Source organism: Peromyscus eremicus, chromosome 7 (assembly GCF_949786415.1).
Source record: "Peromyscus eremicus chromosome 7, PerEre_H2_v1, whole genome shotgun sequence".
NCBI lineage: Eukaryota > Metazoa > Chordata > Mammalia > Rodentia > Cricetidae > Peromyscus > Peromyscus eremicus.
The window spans coordinates 34,013,880-34,030,064 of record NC_081422.1 but is presented as its reverse complement, the minus strand read 5'-3'; the positions used below and the strand labels follow the sequence as shown (position 1 = coordinate 34,030,064).

General features: G+C 37.7%; 1 protein-coding gene across 1 annotated transcript; it reads left to right on the top strand.

Moving 5' to 3' along the window:
* The first annotated feature begins 12,420 nt into the window (after positions 1–12,420).
* On the top strand, positions 12,421–13,338 carry LOC131914232 (olfactory receptor 10N1-like). Its single transcript, XM_059266823.1, has one exon. It carries the CDS (start codon positions 12,421–12,423, stop codon positions 13,336–13,338), a length of 918 nt encoding a protein of 305 aa, XP_059122806.1.
* The last annotated feature ends 2,847 nt before the right edge of the window (positions 13,339–16,185 follow it).

Sequence of the window (16,185 nt, the reverse complement as noted above, 5' to 3'; positions counted from 1 at the left end):
TTATCTGGGGGTCAGAGAACAGAACAGCCATAATATTAAACATACAGAGTAGGCAGTGGTAGCACATGCCTTTAATCCTAGCATTCCAGAGGCAGAGATCCGTCTGGATCCCTGTGAGTTCAAAGCCACACTGGAAACAGTCAGGCATGGTGACACATGCCTTTAATCCCAGGAAGTAATGGCAGGAATCAGAAAGGTATATAAGGCATGAAAACCGGGAACTACAGCCAGGTTAAGCCTTTAGGCTTTTAGCAGCAGTTCAGCTGAGATCCATTCAGATGAGGACTCAGAGGCTTCCAGTCGGAGGAAACAGGATCAGCTGAGGAATTGGCCAGGTGAGGTGACTGTGGCTTGTTCTGCTTCTCTGATCTTCCAGCATTCACCCCAATACCTGCCCCCCAGGTTTGTTTTTATTAATAAGACCTTTTAAGGTTCATGTTACATGGGAGTAACCAACTACTATCTGATCAGATTTAAGGCCCACTCAAATGAGATGAAACCTACTCCTGACACTGCTTTGGTGGCCAAATATCTGAGACTAGATGGGACATGGACCTGGGCAAAAATCAAATTGTTAAAGAAATGTAGCAATAAAATGACTACCAACATTCTTTCATATAGATCAGTGTCTTATTCAGTCATCATCAGAGAAACTTTCACCTGCAGGAGATGGGAATTAATACAGGGACCCACAATTGTGCACTGTGCAGAAAATGAGAGTCCTTAGAACATTCCATCCTAAATGCTATGTCTCCATCAGACTCTCCCCTGGGGGTTCAGGGAGTTATATGGAAGAGGGGACGAAAAGATTGTAAGAGCTAGTGTGTAGCATGAATCTTAAAAGTTCTTATTAATAAAATCAAACCCGAGGCAGGTATTGGGGTGAATGCTGGTAGATCAGAGAGATCGAACAAGCCACAGCTATCTCACCTTGCCAATTCCTCAGTTGGTCCTGTTTCCTTAGACTGGAAGCTTCTGTGTCCTCATCCCAATGGCTCTCAGCTGAACTCTGCTAGAAGCCTGAATGCTTAACCAGCCAAATGCTTAACCAGGCAAATGCTTCCAGTTTCTGGTCCTCACGCCTTATAAACCTTTCTGCTTTCTACCACCACTCCCTGGGATTAAAGGCTGCTTTCTGGGATTAAAGGCGTGAGTCTCCATGCCTGGCTGTTTCCAATGCGGCCTTGAACTCACAGAGATCCAGAGGGATTTCTGTCTCTGGAATGCTAGGATTAAAGTCGTGTGGTAACATTTTCTAGCCTAAGTATCTTGCGGCTTTTCTGTTCTCTGACCCCAGATAAGTTTATTAAGGTACACAATATTTTGGGGAACACAATACCACCACACTAGTGGGGACAGATGATATCAAGGAAACGGTGCCTTCAGACACAATAGGACTGATGGACATATGAACTTACAGAAACCATGGAAGCATTCACTGGGCCTTCACAGATCTAAGCCAGATGGATTCCTGATGCTGAGGGGAGAAGTGGACATGAGTCTCCATCTCTGACCCAGAAACTTTCTCCAATTGCTTACGGCTCACAAAGGACAAATTAGTTTTCTCCAATGGAGTCTCACCGAGTATACAAACTACATTTAAGGGTAAGCCTCATGCCCAGCAGTAGATGGTCAATACAAAATGAACACAATGGTATTTTTGGAGACTTTATTTTTGTCTCATAATGCTTTGATTGGATATTTTTCATTTTACTGGTCTTTTGCATGTTTTCTGATTTTGTATTTTTAATTTTTTTTTGTGAATGTGTGTGTCTCTGCATGTGTACATGTTTCTTATATTTTATGCTTCTTTTTCTTCTATTTGTTTTGTTTTATTCTGGTTTATATTTTTGCCATTTTTTTCTTCATAAAGAGAGCTATAAAGAAAATGTGGAGTTGGATTGGTTGGCGATATAAGGAGGAGAATTATTTTCAATAAAAAAAATCTTAAGTTCAATTCATCACTTTTCACACTTGGATAATTCAGCAATTGTTCTTCATGATTTGGCATCTGTCCTGTATTGAACCATTTTTCCTCAAGAATATTAAAAGGTTCAATGAATTCCCTTAGTATTTGGAATTTAGTTTGAAGATATTTGAAGTAAATACATGGCTTTCATTGCTGTTTTCCAGTCCTCACTTCAAATAACTTTCCCTGAAGTCTGTATCTTCTACTCTGAAGAGAAAGAAAAATGGAGTTATTTTTGGAGGCTCTGAAGGCAGGTTATACTAGCATTAGCTCTGGACTTACTGGCCCAGACAGTGTCAATCATCTGAAATCTTCAGTCTTCATATATAGACTGCTATGGTAGTTTTAATATGTCACCCACAAGCCTCAGTAATTTGATTACTTGTTTCCTAGTTGGTGACTGTTTGGGAGGATGAGAAGAAGTAACCTTGATGGAGGAAGTGAGTAATTAACAACAGACTTTGAAATTTCAAAAGATTAGCATTATTTTGAGCACACTCTGCTTCTTCTTTGTGGTTTGAGATTTGAGCTCTTACCTGCTGCTCCAGCTAGGTGCTACCTCTGCTCAGCCATCTTGGAACTGTAAGCTCCAAACCAACTCTTTCTTCTGTACATTGCCTGGGATGTGGTGTTTTATTGTTTTATTGTAGCAATAGAAAAATACCTCTTGTACTCTCAGCTTCTGAAACCATACACCCTAAATAAACTTTTTTGTAAATTGCCTTAGTTGTGGTGCTTTATCACAGCAGTAGAAAAGTTACTAATACAGATAGTAACATGAGTAGGACCTACCTTAAATAATTGAAATTTGGAACAAATAAATTAAAGCCTAATATTAAGTGCTTAGCACAGCATCTGGAAAAGTTAAGCTCAGTAATTCTTAGTTGTATGACTAAGCCTGTCAGTTAAGAAGATAAAAGCAGAAGATCTCAGTTTTCCCACTGATGGATATTGGTCTTACCACATCTCCCAGTAGCTAACCTATCAATTCAGTGTTCTTTGTTGTTTAGCTTAAGCAGAGATGATCTCATTTTCTGTTTATTACAAGTTAATTTCATCTATACATCATCACTATTATTGTTTCTCAGCTGGACCCTGATTTTCATTATGAAAATCTATATGAAAACCACATTTATTTATTTATTTATTTATTTATTTATTTATTTATTTATCTATCTATCTATCTATCTATCTATCTATCTATCTATCTATCTATCTATTTATTTATTTATTTTGCATCTCATCTTGGCAGGATTTACAGGCTGTATGTCTTCCAAATCTAAGTAGCCAAGGACTTGACTACATCTTCATCCAGACACCAGGAGCCTTTTGGAGGGAAATCAGCTGCAGAGCACTGTTCTATCCAAAATCTCGAGTAGAATCAAAAAAGAGAGAAATGATGGGAAATTATGGAGCTTAGATTCCTTAGACACCTTGAGGGAGGTTCCTGATACCAGAGACAGGCTGTAGCCAGAGTTCTAAACAGAAAATGTTCCCAGACTGCACCCAATATGTGAAAAGAGGGCTGTGATACTTTGAATAGGAATAGGCCCCATAGGCTCATATACTTGAGTGCTTTGTCATTAGGGAGAACACTACTTGACAAGGATTAGGAGGTGTGTGTGACCTTGTTGGAGTAGATGTGGCCTTATTGAAGCAAGTGTGTCACTAAGGGTGGGCTTTGGGGTTTCAAATGTTCAGGCTAGGCTCAGCGTCTCTCTCTTCCTAATGCCTGTGAAATTCTGATGTAGAACTCACAACTCCTCTCTAGTATCATGTTTGCCTGCATGCTGCCATGATTCCAGTCATGATGACAATGGACTAAACCTCTGAAATGGTAAGCAAGCCCCAGTTAAATGCTTTCCTTTATAAGAGTTCCTGTTGCCATGGTGTTTTTTCACAGCAATAGAATAATGACTAAGACAAGGGCCAGTGCAGCAGGTTCCAATGAGAATGGCAGGCAGGTCTGCAGGGTCCAGGCATTGCCTGAAGACAGCTGATGTAGGCCAAGATGGCCAAGGCAGCTTTGCTTGACTAGAAGCCACCCCGTTTCAGTGGGGTATAAGGTTGCAAGTCTTATGTTGTAAATAATGAATCTAGGTTGCTACCTGAAAATAGAGGGCTTGAACAACTCTCATCTGCTGCCTACTCCCCAAAATATATTACCTTCTAGGAAGAGAAAACTGCAAAACAGCTGAGCTTTGAAGAGTCTGCTTCAAGTGGTTCTAGTTCAGTACCTGTGACAGTTATAACTGAGGAAGTATTCCTGGGAAGAAGTTCATTAAGAGTGTAGAAACATTATTACCCTTAAGCCCATTTGGGGATCCTAACAATTCTTTTAATTTGTAATGTTCTTATCTTAGTCCAGTTTCACATGGTATGCACATAGATGGCAAGGAAACATGAACTATGAGGATCTACAATGATCTGAGAAAAACAAATGCATATGTTTGGACTAAGGCACCCCTTCTCTGTGCATCAGAAAAAGATAAAACAGCAGAAAAAATTGAGACACCAATGCTCACATATCCATGTTTAGTCACCACTCAATATGTCATTATACTGTGAACTGCCCTCTGAGTTCTCTTTCTACTTCCTATTGTTTCTTCTGAAACTCATGACACATACTAGACAATCTGATTCATCTGAGTTGCACTACAAGAATTTTTATCCAATGAAGTCTTTATTATTATTATTATTATTTATATGTAATACAATGTAATTTGTGTGGAAGTACAGTATTGAAGAAATAACAGCAAGAACCACTTCTGTATATGTTCATTTTAGAAGCAGAACTCACTCAACTCCAGTTCCTTCGCCTGTCTCTCTGCTCCAACCTTCCAAGTTGAGCCCTTTGACTCATGAGTAATTCCCTCTTCCTCTCTCACATGTCATGTGTTCTGTTGCACTCCTGACTCTTTTCTTTTAAGCATTTTCTTTCCTATCTTATGGGATCCTTCCACAGTTTCTTTCTCCAAAATATATGCATTTAACATTTAGAAGCTGTGTTCCGCATATTAGATACAACACAAAATATTTGTCTGGACATAGGTTGTCTCAATATAATATTTTAAATATACATATTTTTTTTGTAAATTTTATTTTATGTTACAGCTTAGTAAAGTCCTCTGTACATGGATGCAATCTCAGGAGATTCATAACACAGGGTGGAAGCTATTCCCGGCATAACATAGGATATTGTTTTATAGTGAGTTTCTTTTTTAAAAATAAAAGGATTATGCCCTAAAACACTGACAGAAAGTATAGTATGGTAAATTTATAAGCCAACAGCATTATTGATATACTGATAAAGGACAAGTGGTAGAGTGGGCTTATTTTCGTCAACGTTACTGCAAGCTAGGGCATCACTAGGTAATAGAAAATACTTGTAGTTTCATGATGGTCCTCTGTGACTAGGTTGTAGACATGTTCTACTTGGTGCTCTTTGACTGAACCATCTGTGTGGTGCATGACTTATGTTGACAAGTGGAAGTTATTTCAGATTAATTATTTCCACATAAATGTTCCTCCTTGTGATTTAGTATGTTTAAGTATCCTCTAATATTGATGTTCACCTGATTTTTAACTTTATTTTATTTTTCTAGACTATAATTATATCATTTCCCCTTTGCCAAATTCTCCCATATACCTCTCTTTGTTCTCTTTCAAATTCATGGCCTCTTTCTCATTGTTATTACATGTGCATATGTGTATGTATATTTATATATATCCCTAAATACATAAATACAACCCACTTAATCTGTATAAAGCCACTTGTATATATGCTTTCAGGACTGAGCATTATACTGAAAGGAAACTCAAATGGAGGCAAGCCTATCGCTATCCATTTTAACATTTACTAGCCTGTCCTAGAACTGCTATGATCTTGATAAGAAGTTAAAATCAACAGGAAATGAGAGGCCACAAGAGATAAGGGAATGATGTAAATTTGAAAAACAATAAATTTGGCACAGAACTTGCAGAGGTTCCCAGGGAACAGGTGGTCTAATGAGACATTTACACACAAGAGAAAGTGGGGTGGTCAGGAGGGATTCACACACTCTGTCAATTACCTTAGAATTATCTTCCATACTGCACTGTTCTGTAATAATTGTTTAATCAATCCCTGAGCTCAGGAGATTTTTACAGGTGAGTCTTATAACATGAATATAGTTCCAGAGGGACCATGATATCATTTAAAATCCCACAAACTCAGAAGGTCCTTTTACTTCCACTAACAACACACCATCCTGTCCCCTAGGTGTAATACACTCTTCTGTGGGTGATCTTGGAAGAAAAAGAGGCCACTTGTGGTTTTTAGGTTAAAAAAAAAGAGTGTAAAGAAAAAACAACTCAAGCCCAATGCTGGCATCATGGAAGGGGAACATTTGGTGAGTGGAGGGCCCCATCACCTTTGGAAGAAAGTAAAAATTACTTCCCTCATGGCTGTTATGATCTGTCATGAAGTAAGTGCTCAAATCTGCCTCCCTTCCTTCTTACGTTCTCTTTTCCACAGTTTTGAAGTCCTAGGGTGCAAGGATTCATAGGAAAGTCCTGACGAGGCTTCCTCTTCCATCAATGTACTGGCCAGTGTCCTTGCTCACTCAGTGTCTCACAACATGGAGGAAATACTGGGCCATTATTCCTTGTTAACTAACCACCTCTTATGTTCCACAGTACCACAAAAAGTTGCAGCTATAGAATTTAGTTAAATATTTTTTCTTCAGTGGAAGAAAGTAATGATCTTTACCAAAGATACATAAGACAAATGCTTAGGCTTGACTTCCTAATTCTCTGAAAGATGAATGCACTCATTCTTAAGTGTCTGTCTTTTTTCTTATTATCTAAAATACAGTATTTTCAAAGGTTTGCCCTCTAGTCATATATCTCCAGGCATTATGGTCTCTTGCCAGGTTACGTCATTCAGGCTTAACATATTCACTTTTATTTCAGCACTTTCCAAGTTCTTTAGTAAGGGACTCCCACAGTGTCCATGAAACTGTGGGCTCACTATGCAGTGTTTTCCTGTGCATAAAAACATTTCAAGAATATCATCACATTAAATCTTTATAGCAACTCTGCGAAGTGAATTTTGTTCCACGATAATAAAGCACATTTAGTGGATGTCCACTATAAATCAGGTATTGATTTACAACAGCACCCTGTGTGTTCATAACAGCACTCATGCAGTCCCAAATCACAGGATAACGGCATTGGACAAAAACCAGTATCTCGCGACACAAATGGGGAGCAAATGAGGATCGAGTAATGGTAGCTCAATGGTCTGACATTAATTTTCCTTTTTACTCTCATGGTGCTGCTTTTTAACAGTCATAACACTCCATTTTACTCTTAAAAATCTGCTTGAAATGGCAAATTTAACTATGGACTTTTGCTTGATGTTTCTGATGTACAATTTTGTCCTTGCTTGAGGTGAGAACATGAGTTTAAAAGTTATAAATCGTGGAATTATAAAAATCAGAAATGACCCAGTTCAGATCATCAGCATCCATATAAAAACTGGGGATGATGGTAGATACCCGCAACTCCAGCATCAATAGATGGAGCATGGTGACAGGTGGATTCTGAGGGCTTGATGGCCAGCTAACCAAAACACCAAGCTTTGGTAAGTGAAAGACCCTTTCTCAAAAGATCAAGGTAGGGAGACATAGTCAAGATAACTGTAGTTGATCCTCAGCCTCCATATGTGGACCCACAATTTATCCATCTGCATACATACAAATATATCCACTCCCCACACACACACTCATTCACGCACACACATGTGAGAATTTTAAAATTAGATTTTTACAATTTTATTTAAGCTACTTCAGGTAGACCATGCTTATCTTTTGTAGAAAATGCTTTAATTTTGAGTTGTATCTTTTAGTAAACCATATCCACTTTAAAACTGAGATATCCCAAGTTGCTACTTGAATTATCATTCTTTTTAACATGTGTTTGTGATTTCTATGAGCTTGCCCTTGGTGGGTGTAGAATTAGTAAGATGCCTCAGGGTTTTATTTGGTGTTGTTTTTTTTTTTTAATGTCACTTGAATTTGTATGTGAAAATGTTACAAAATGGTGCAAACAATATCTCAGTTTGCAAACAGTGCTATTTTCATATGGGTTTTGTTTGATTTGAATTATAATCTTTGTATGAATCTTGTGTATGCTGCTTTAGAATCGGCTGTAATGTGGCTTATGATTCCTCTTGCACATCACTGATATCAGCCGTTAGTGCCATTTATATAGCAGTGTGTTGGAATGTTTTGAGAGGGTACTCACATGTAAGCTATGTGGGATATGATACTACAGGCACGTAAGCCTGCGTCCCCAATCTTCTTACCACTTGCTATATTTCTCAACAAAATTCAGCTATCTCTATAGAGAACAAACGGTAGTTCCTAAACAGACACTCATACTGTGTGGTATTCATGCCAATATTAAACCGATGTGCTTCCTCCCCACCCCTTGTCTTGAGTGAAAATGTAAATAACATTTCTTGACCCTCCTACTCTACAAATGACTAGAACTGGTTAACATTTCAAGTAAATCTGCTCTCCTTACAAGTCACATTTCTTCTAATTACTTCCCCTTTTCCTTCTGGCAGCAACAGAATTCTGTCATATGCAAGATAAATCATACATTTATTTTTAACAAGGAAATTGAGAGATATTATCTGAGATCACCAATAATATGCATAATTGAATAGTCATTACGCTTTAAGCAAACCTATAGTGAGTAACACTAAAAGTTTTCAATAATATTTTTCCATTTTATTCGGATTTTAGTGATTCTCTGTTCCTCGTTGTCTCCTACATTTTCACGGTTCATATCATTCATTTCATTCCAATCTCTTCTATACCTTTTTGCTAAGATTATTTTCCCAGAAATGCATTCATACACCTACACAGCAGTTTTTCTGTTCGCTCTCCCTCTTTACTGAGAGTAAATTAAGTTGTCCTGAAAACTCTAATGTTGTTTTTATATGAGGATGGCTGTTCCAGATCCTCTGTAACTAGCGATCATGATCTCTTCTCTACAATGCTGCATATACAAAAACTGAATTCAAGCCCAAATGATGTTCCATGAGAAATAGTAAATTTTTTTAGGAATTAACAGGAATAATATTAACTTTTTTTAAACATGAACCTCAAAGTATCCAAGATTCAATTACTTCAGTGCAATAAACATTCATTATAAACTTCATACAATAATAAAAATAAATTACATTAATATTTTAATAATTTACCATATGTGATTATCACAAGGAGTAAGTAAGGTGAACAACCTAAATGTATCTTAAGCACTCTTGGGCTGTATGAAGAGATTTTATTCTATTTCAGATATTTTTACACTAATTCCTATTCACACTTTTTTTCATATTGCTATGTGAATTTTTAGTAATAGTGATGTTCTTATGTGGCTCTTTTCAGGAAATTGCATTTTCTTTCCTTCACTCTTCACTCAACTTACTATTTTAAATTTCTTTTCTTTACCAATGGACAATAATTGCTTGCCAGCAATTGTGAAGATATTTGGCATTCCGCCTGCCTCTCTCTTTGCTCAAGAATCAGATGCTCTACAAAGTGAGGAGTATTTGAATGTTCTCCAGTAGGCATTTGGAATCTGGAGACAAAAGATGAATGTTGTGACTCTGGAGTTCATTGCTTCAAAGTCCTGGATATGGTTCCATGCTGAAAGTAATCATTTCTGAGCCTTCAAAAACTTGATATCAAAACAAACAGGTAACACCCCAAATATGTTATAGAGATGCAGTAATAACTATGATAAACACAGTCTCTTCTTGGTACACATAGCCCAATTATGTCCGTGAAGTAATTTCTAACTTATCATTCAGGGATGCATCCACTGAGCAAAGACTTAAGTTCCGCTCTTCAGTAAACATTGTGCTAGATTAGATTAAGATTTAAAAATTCCAATCTTGGTCTCAACAATTCTCGCTCACACAAATCCTCCTCTTTCTTGCCAATTGGACTCTTGGAGCTCTACCTGGGGCCTGGCCGTGGATCTCTGTATCCAGTTCCCTCAGTCATTGGATAAGGTTTCTAGCACGACAATTAGGGTATTTGGCCATCCTATCACCAGAGTAGGTCAATTTGGGCTGTCTCTTGACCATTGCCAGTAGTCTATTGTGGAGGTATCTTTGTAGATTTCTGTAGACCTCTCTAGCACTTTGCTTCTTCCTATTCTCATGTGGTCTTCATTTACCATGGTCTCCTATTCCTTGTTCTCCCTCTCTGTTGTTGATCCAGCTGGGATCTCCCGCTCCCCCAAGCTCTCTTTCCCTCGACCCTTGCCCTTCATTACCCCCACTCACGTCCAGGTTGTTCATGTATATCTCATCCATTTCTCTGTCATTGGGTGATCCCTGTGTCTTTCTTAGGGTCCTGTTTTCTAGGTAGCCTCCCTGGAGTTGTGAGTAGCAGTCTAGTCATCTTTGTTTTACCTCTAGTATCCTCCTGTGAGTGAGTACATACCATGTTAGCACAGGGACAAATAGCCAAACGAATGGAAACACATGAACTATGAAACAATAGCTGAGGAGCCCCCAATTGGATCAGGCCCTCTGGAGAGGTGAGACAGTTGATTAGTTTGATCTGTTTGGGAGGCATCCAGGCACTGGGACTGGGACCTGTCCTCAGTGCATGAGGTGGCTGTTTGGAACCTGGGGCTTATACAGGGACACTTGGCTCAGCCTGGGAGGAGGGGACTGGACCTGCCTGGACTGAATCTACCTGGTTGAACTCAATCCCCAGGGGAGTCTTTGCCCTGGAGGAGATGGGAATGGGGGATTGGGGGGAAAGGACGGAAGGGGAGGGGGGAGAACAAGGGAATCCGTGGATGGCATGTAAAATTAAATTAAATTATAAAATAAAATAAAAAAGCAAAAACACAAACAAAAATAAAACAAAAAAAGTTTAAAAATTCAGTCCTTATTTTAGGGACCATGAACTTTTTAGACCCTGGACTCAGTCTCACTAGTACATCATGTATGGATGTTGAGGGTATTGACATAACTTCCAAGGTTTTAGAAGACAAAGGTTTCACACAGAAAATATTAATTGTAAGGAAAGATCGGAAAAAATGAATACAAAAGTTAGACATTGTAGCAATGATCACTGAATAATTTCTGCATAATTTATATCTCAAGAAGATGGGTAAAGTAAAAATGCAATGTGAAACACTGTCTGCTCATGGCTGAGTCCCAAGAACCTTGAAATGAAAGCATTTCAATAGACTCCTTATCACACTTACGCAAAGGTACTTTTGGGTTCTCAGCATGTTTAGTTGGCTATTTCTGTTCAAATGAAACAAGCCAAATCATGATGTGGTGACTGTGAATGACAGTGCATGAGGATGTATAGAACCAAAGAATACATTCTACACATCTGCTGTCGAACACTCTTCCTTTATTTAGCAATATCAAACTATGTACTAATATCTATTGGGAACATTGGCTCATGTCAAACATGTTTACCTTAATTTCTTTGGTAAATAAAACATTTGCAAACATAAAGTATCCAAGAAGTCCAGTTTTGATTTTGTATTAATACTCTAATCAGTCAAAATTCAATATATAATGATTATTGACATTGTACAATATTTTACATTCATTCCTTTACATAGCATGCAACTCCATTAAAATCTAAAACCTACAAAATGCAACATAGCTGCTAAATTCTAGGCAATTTAACAATATAAGAAAATAGTGAAAAGTTTCGCTATAAGCTCATTTTTATGCAAATGAACATTGTCATGTGAGTAAATTTCCCAAACAAGATACATACAATGCATTTATATATTCAATCTTTATTTTAGGGACCATAAACTTTTTAGACCCTGGACTCAGTCTCACTAGAACTTTATAAACATTTATACACAAAATTTATACACAAAAATATGTATGTGTGTGTGTGAAATTAGAATAGTGTAAATACCACACAAATTGCACTCTATGATGACTCATACTTCAAATTAGAGGTGAGAGTTCCCAAGTTCAATTTTGATGGACATTTTAGCCTGCTGGTTAATGTCATTGAGTAATTTCAAATGCTCTAAAAGGAAAGGAGAAGAATAATCTTCCAGGTTGGATTGTCATTCTGTATTAATTTTGAACAATTGGATTGTGGGAATTAGCTAAACCATGTCATTCTGCACTATTTGGATTTCTGTCTTCTTACCTCATCCATTACTTCCGCATGTTAAGGTTTTACTTTGTCCCATGCTTGAGAGAAAATATATCTCTAGATATGAAGTCTGTATTTGTATTATGTTTTTATAGCACATAAATGACCTTGAAATAATTCCCATTGTTATTTCTAAGGAAAAATTAACTAAAATTTATGACAATAAATACATTACTAATATCAAGCTCTTCATTCCTGTTTTCACGTTTGGGAAAATTCAAAACAGATTCCTGGATCATGGGAAATTACACATTACTGGATGAATTCATCCTACTGGGAATACCCCAGACACAAGGACTGGAGACTGTACTCTTTGTTGTGTTCTTATTCATCTACTTCTTCACCCTGCTTGGAAACTTGCTCATCTTTACAGCAATAGTTTTTTCATCTACCCTTCACACCCCTATGTACTTCTTCTTGGGACTTCTATCCATTTTTGACATGCTGTTCCCATCAGTAACCTGTCCCAAGATGCTGCTTTATCTCTCTGGTCAGAGCCCAGCCATCTCTTACAAAGGCTGTGCTGCCCAGCTCTTCTTCTATCACTTTCTGGGTTCTACTGAAGGATGCCTCTATTCTGTGATGGCCTACGATCGCTACGTTGCCATTTGTCACCCACTGAGATACATGCTCATCATGAAACCTGGAGTATGCCTGAGTTTGGTTGCAGTATCCTGGTTGATAGGTTGTCTTCAGTCTAGCATTCTGACATCCTTTACCTTTCAGTTAACTTATTGTGGGCCCAAGCACGTCCACCATTTCTTCTGTGACATTCCTGCGGTTTTACCTCTAGCCTGTACTGATAGCAGACTGGCTCAGAAGGTGGGTTCCATTAACGTTGGCTTTCTGGCTCTGCTGCTTCTCTTCAGTGTTTGTGTCTCCTATGCACACATTGGGATTGCCATTCTGAGAATCCGTTCAGCAGAAGGCAGGCAGAAAGCCTTCTCCACCTGCAGTGCCCATCTCACTGCCATCCTCTGTGCCTACGGGCCTGTCATCATCATCTACCTGCAGCGCACACCAAACCCCCTGCTTGGTGCTGTGGTGCAAATATTAAATAATATTGTCTCACCTATGCTGAACTCTTTAATCTATTCACTGAGGAACAAGGAAGTGAAGAGGTCCTTAAGAAGAGTGTTTCACAGTTTAGCTTAGGTGTTTAGGAATGAATTATGGAACTTTGACCCTTCTATGTATCAAATCTGGCCTCACTTCAACTTCTTTTACTCTTCTCTGTATCAAATCTGGCCTCACTTCAACTTCTGTTGTGCTTGGAATGCACTTCTTCTTTCTGCCTACTAACATTTCCTATTCACATTTTATTGATTCTTAAGTTATATTTTTAGAGCACTAACTGTTCTTCAGACACTGAGATGATATTTTTCACATATGCTAACTTATTTAATTTTCCTTTGTTGACCATAAAGTAAAGTTTACATATCCCTAAAAGTGCTTTAATAATAAGATCTTCAAAATACCAAACCAGTTTGGTTTATAATTCATTAACTGGAGCTTTAGCTTAAATGAAGTTGATGTCAAAATTCTTGATGTTACTTTACCTATTGAGTCATATCTTTGATCTCCACACTTTTACCCACTCAAGTATATTTAAAAAAAGTAAAAGTAGGATCTACATACACACACACACACACACACACACACACACACACACACACACATACACACTCACACCTGTTAAGTCCTTATGAATAAAGTTGAATAAAGTTTCTTTAAATAACATGCCTGGCAATATGTCACTCATTGTTAGCTCTCAAAAAGTTTATGATAGAAAGGAGTGGGTCAGAAAGTAACTGGGAATGACGACAGACACAGGCCTTGTTGATACATTGACTCTGTTGTCACTAGTCATTCTGCTCTACTTTGGCTCCACTTGTAGGTAGGTCATAGTCATTTTCTCTGTGCCATATTCAGGTAAAACCAGGATTGGCTCAAGTCCTCTTTTTGAATCTTCTGCCATGATTTTATCCTTGCACTATGCTGCCAATGTATTACATTACTATCAGCCTAAATCATTGGACAGCCTTCCCATCCAGCACTATGGAATAACTGGTCCAATTATTATGCTTATTTAATTTTCTCTCCAAGTAGCATTTTACTAAGTGGGCCTCTACCTACTCTGGAGATGAGAATTATTTCTCATTAAAAAAATCAGAATCCAAGAAGGGAAACAAGGATATTTGTGGTGGTTTGAATGAGAATGAGCCCCGTAGGGTCATACATTTGAGCTTTGTTCCTACTTGGAGGAACTGTTTTGAAAGGGTTGGGGGTATGGTCCTGTTGGAGGAGGTCTCTCACTGTGGGCTGAGCTTTGAGGCATAATTCCTCATGCTCTCTCCTGCCTCATGGGTATGGATCAAGGAGTGAGCTCTCAGCTATTCCTTTGCTCAGCCATCACAGACTCTAATACTCTGAAACCATAAGCCAAATAAAACATTTTCTTTCCAAGTTGCTTTGGTCATTGTGTTTTATCCCACCAATAGAAAAGAAACTAAGAAAGTTCTATTTACTGAGGATTCCATTCCATACCAGATCTTCATTTTCATCACATTTTAGTCATTTGTGGGATTTGTTTTGATTTTTAATTTCCCAAATCTCCATATTTTTAAAACCATAATATGAAACAAGATAAAACAAAAAAGAGTATTAAACATGAGAATATTCTTCCCTTAAATGAAGTAAGAAGACAATGAAACCCACACACGGAGAAAAAGTGTCACGTGGTACAACCTAATGATTATATATCTCTCCTAAAATGACTGAAAATCATCTAAACCACAGAAAATCTTAGTTCTACGTTTTGTGGTTTTGTGGTTATATATCCTAGAATACATTTGTTGTTCTGATGGTTGGATTCTGGTGGGAGAAACCACAATGTCATGGCATCTGGAAAGGTTGAGATGTTCAACAATACTTTTATAGACAATGAGATGTCCAAAGGACATGGCTAATTAAGACTTATTGAATGAATTACTAAATACCATTTAACAATTCAAACTGTGATAGATGTGCATAGTTATTGTGACAGAATAGAACATGATTTAATGTTTCAGCAAGAGAACACCAATATATCCAAATGAAAACATATATAAATATCTAAATAAGACTAAAATATATGTCTTCTATTTCCCAGGGAGATCTAAGTAACCTTGTTGTTACATAGCCTCTCTGGGTCTATGGATTGTAGCATGATTATCCTTTACTTTACAGTTAATATCCACTTATAAGTGAGTTCATACCTAATGTTTTATTTTCTGGATCAGGATTACCTCACTCAGGATGATTTTTTTTTCTAATTCCTTCCATTTGCTTTCAAATTTCATTATGCCATCGTTTTTAACAGCTGTACCACACTTTCTTTATCTAGTCTTCAGTTGGGGGACATCTAGGTTGATTCCAGTTTCTGGCTATTATATATAAAGCTCAACTATTAAGAACATAGTTGAGCAAGTGTCCTTGTGGTATAACTAAGCATTATTTGGGTCTATGTTTAAGAGTGGTATAGTTGAGTCTTGAGGTAGATCAACTCCTAATTTTCTGAGAAACCTCCATACTGATTTCTAAAGTGACTGTACAAGTTTGTATTCCCACTAGCAATGGAAGAGTGTTTCCCCTGCTCCACATCCTCTCCAGCATGAGCTGTCATTTGTGTTTTTGATCTTAGCCATTCTGACAGGTGTAAGATGGAATCTCAGAGTGGTTTAGATTTGTATTTCCCTGATGGCTAAGGATGTTGAACATTTCTTTAAGTGTTTCTTAACCATTTGAGATTCCTCTGTTGAGAATTCTCTGTTTAGATCTGTACTCCATTTTTAAATTGGATTATTTGGTTTGTTGATGTGTAGTTTCTTGAGTTCTTTATATATTTTAGAGATCAGCCCTGTGTCTGATGTGGGGTTGGTGAAGATCTTTCCCCATTCTGTATGCTGCCATTTTGTGCTATTGAAGGTGTCCTTTGCCTTACAGAAGGTTTTCAGTTTCACA

Coding starts and splice junctions, on each gene's coding strand:
- LOC131914232 (XM_059266823.1), top strand. CDS start 12,421: ATGGGAAATTACACATTACTGGATGAATTCATCCTACTGGGAATACCC.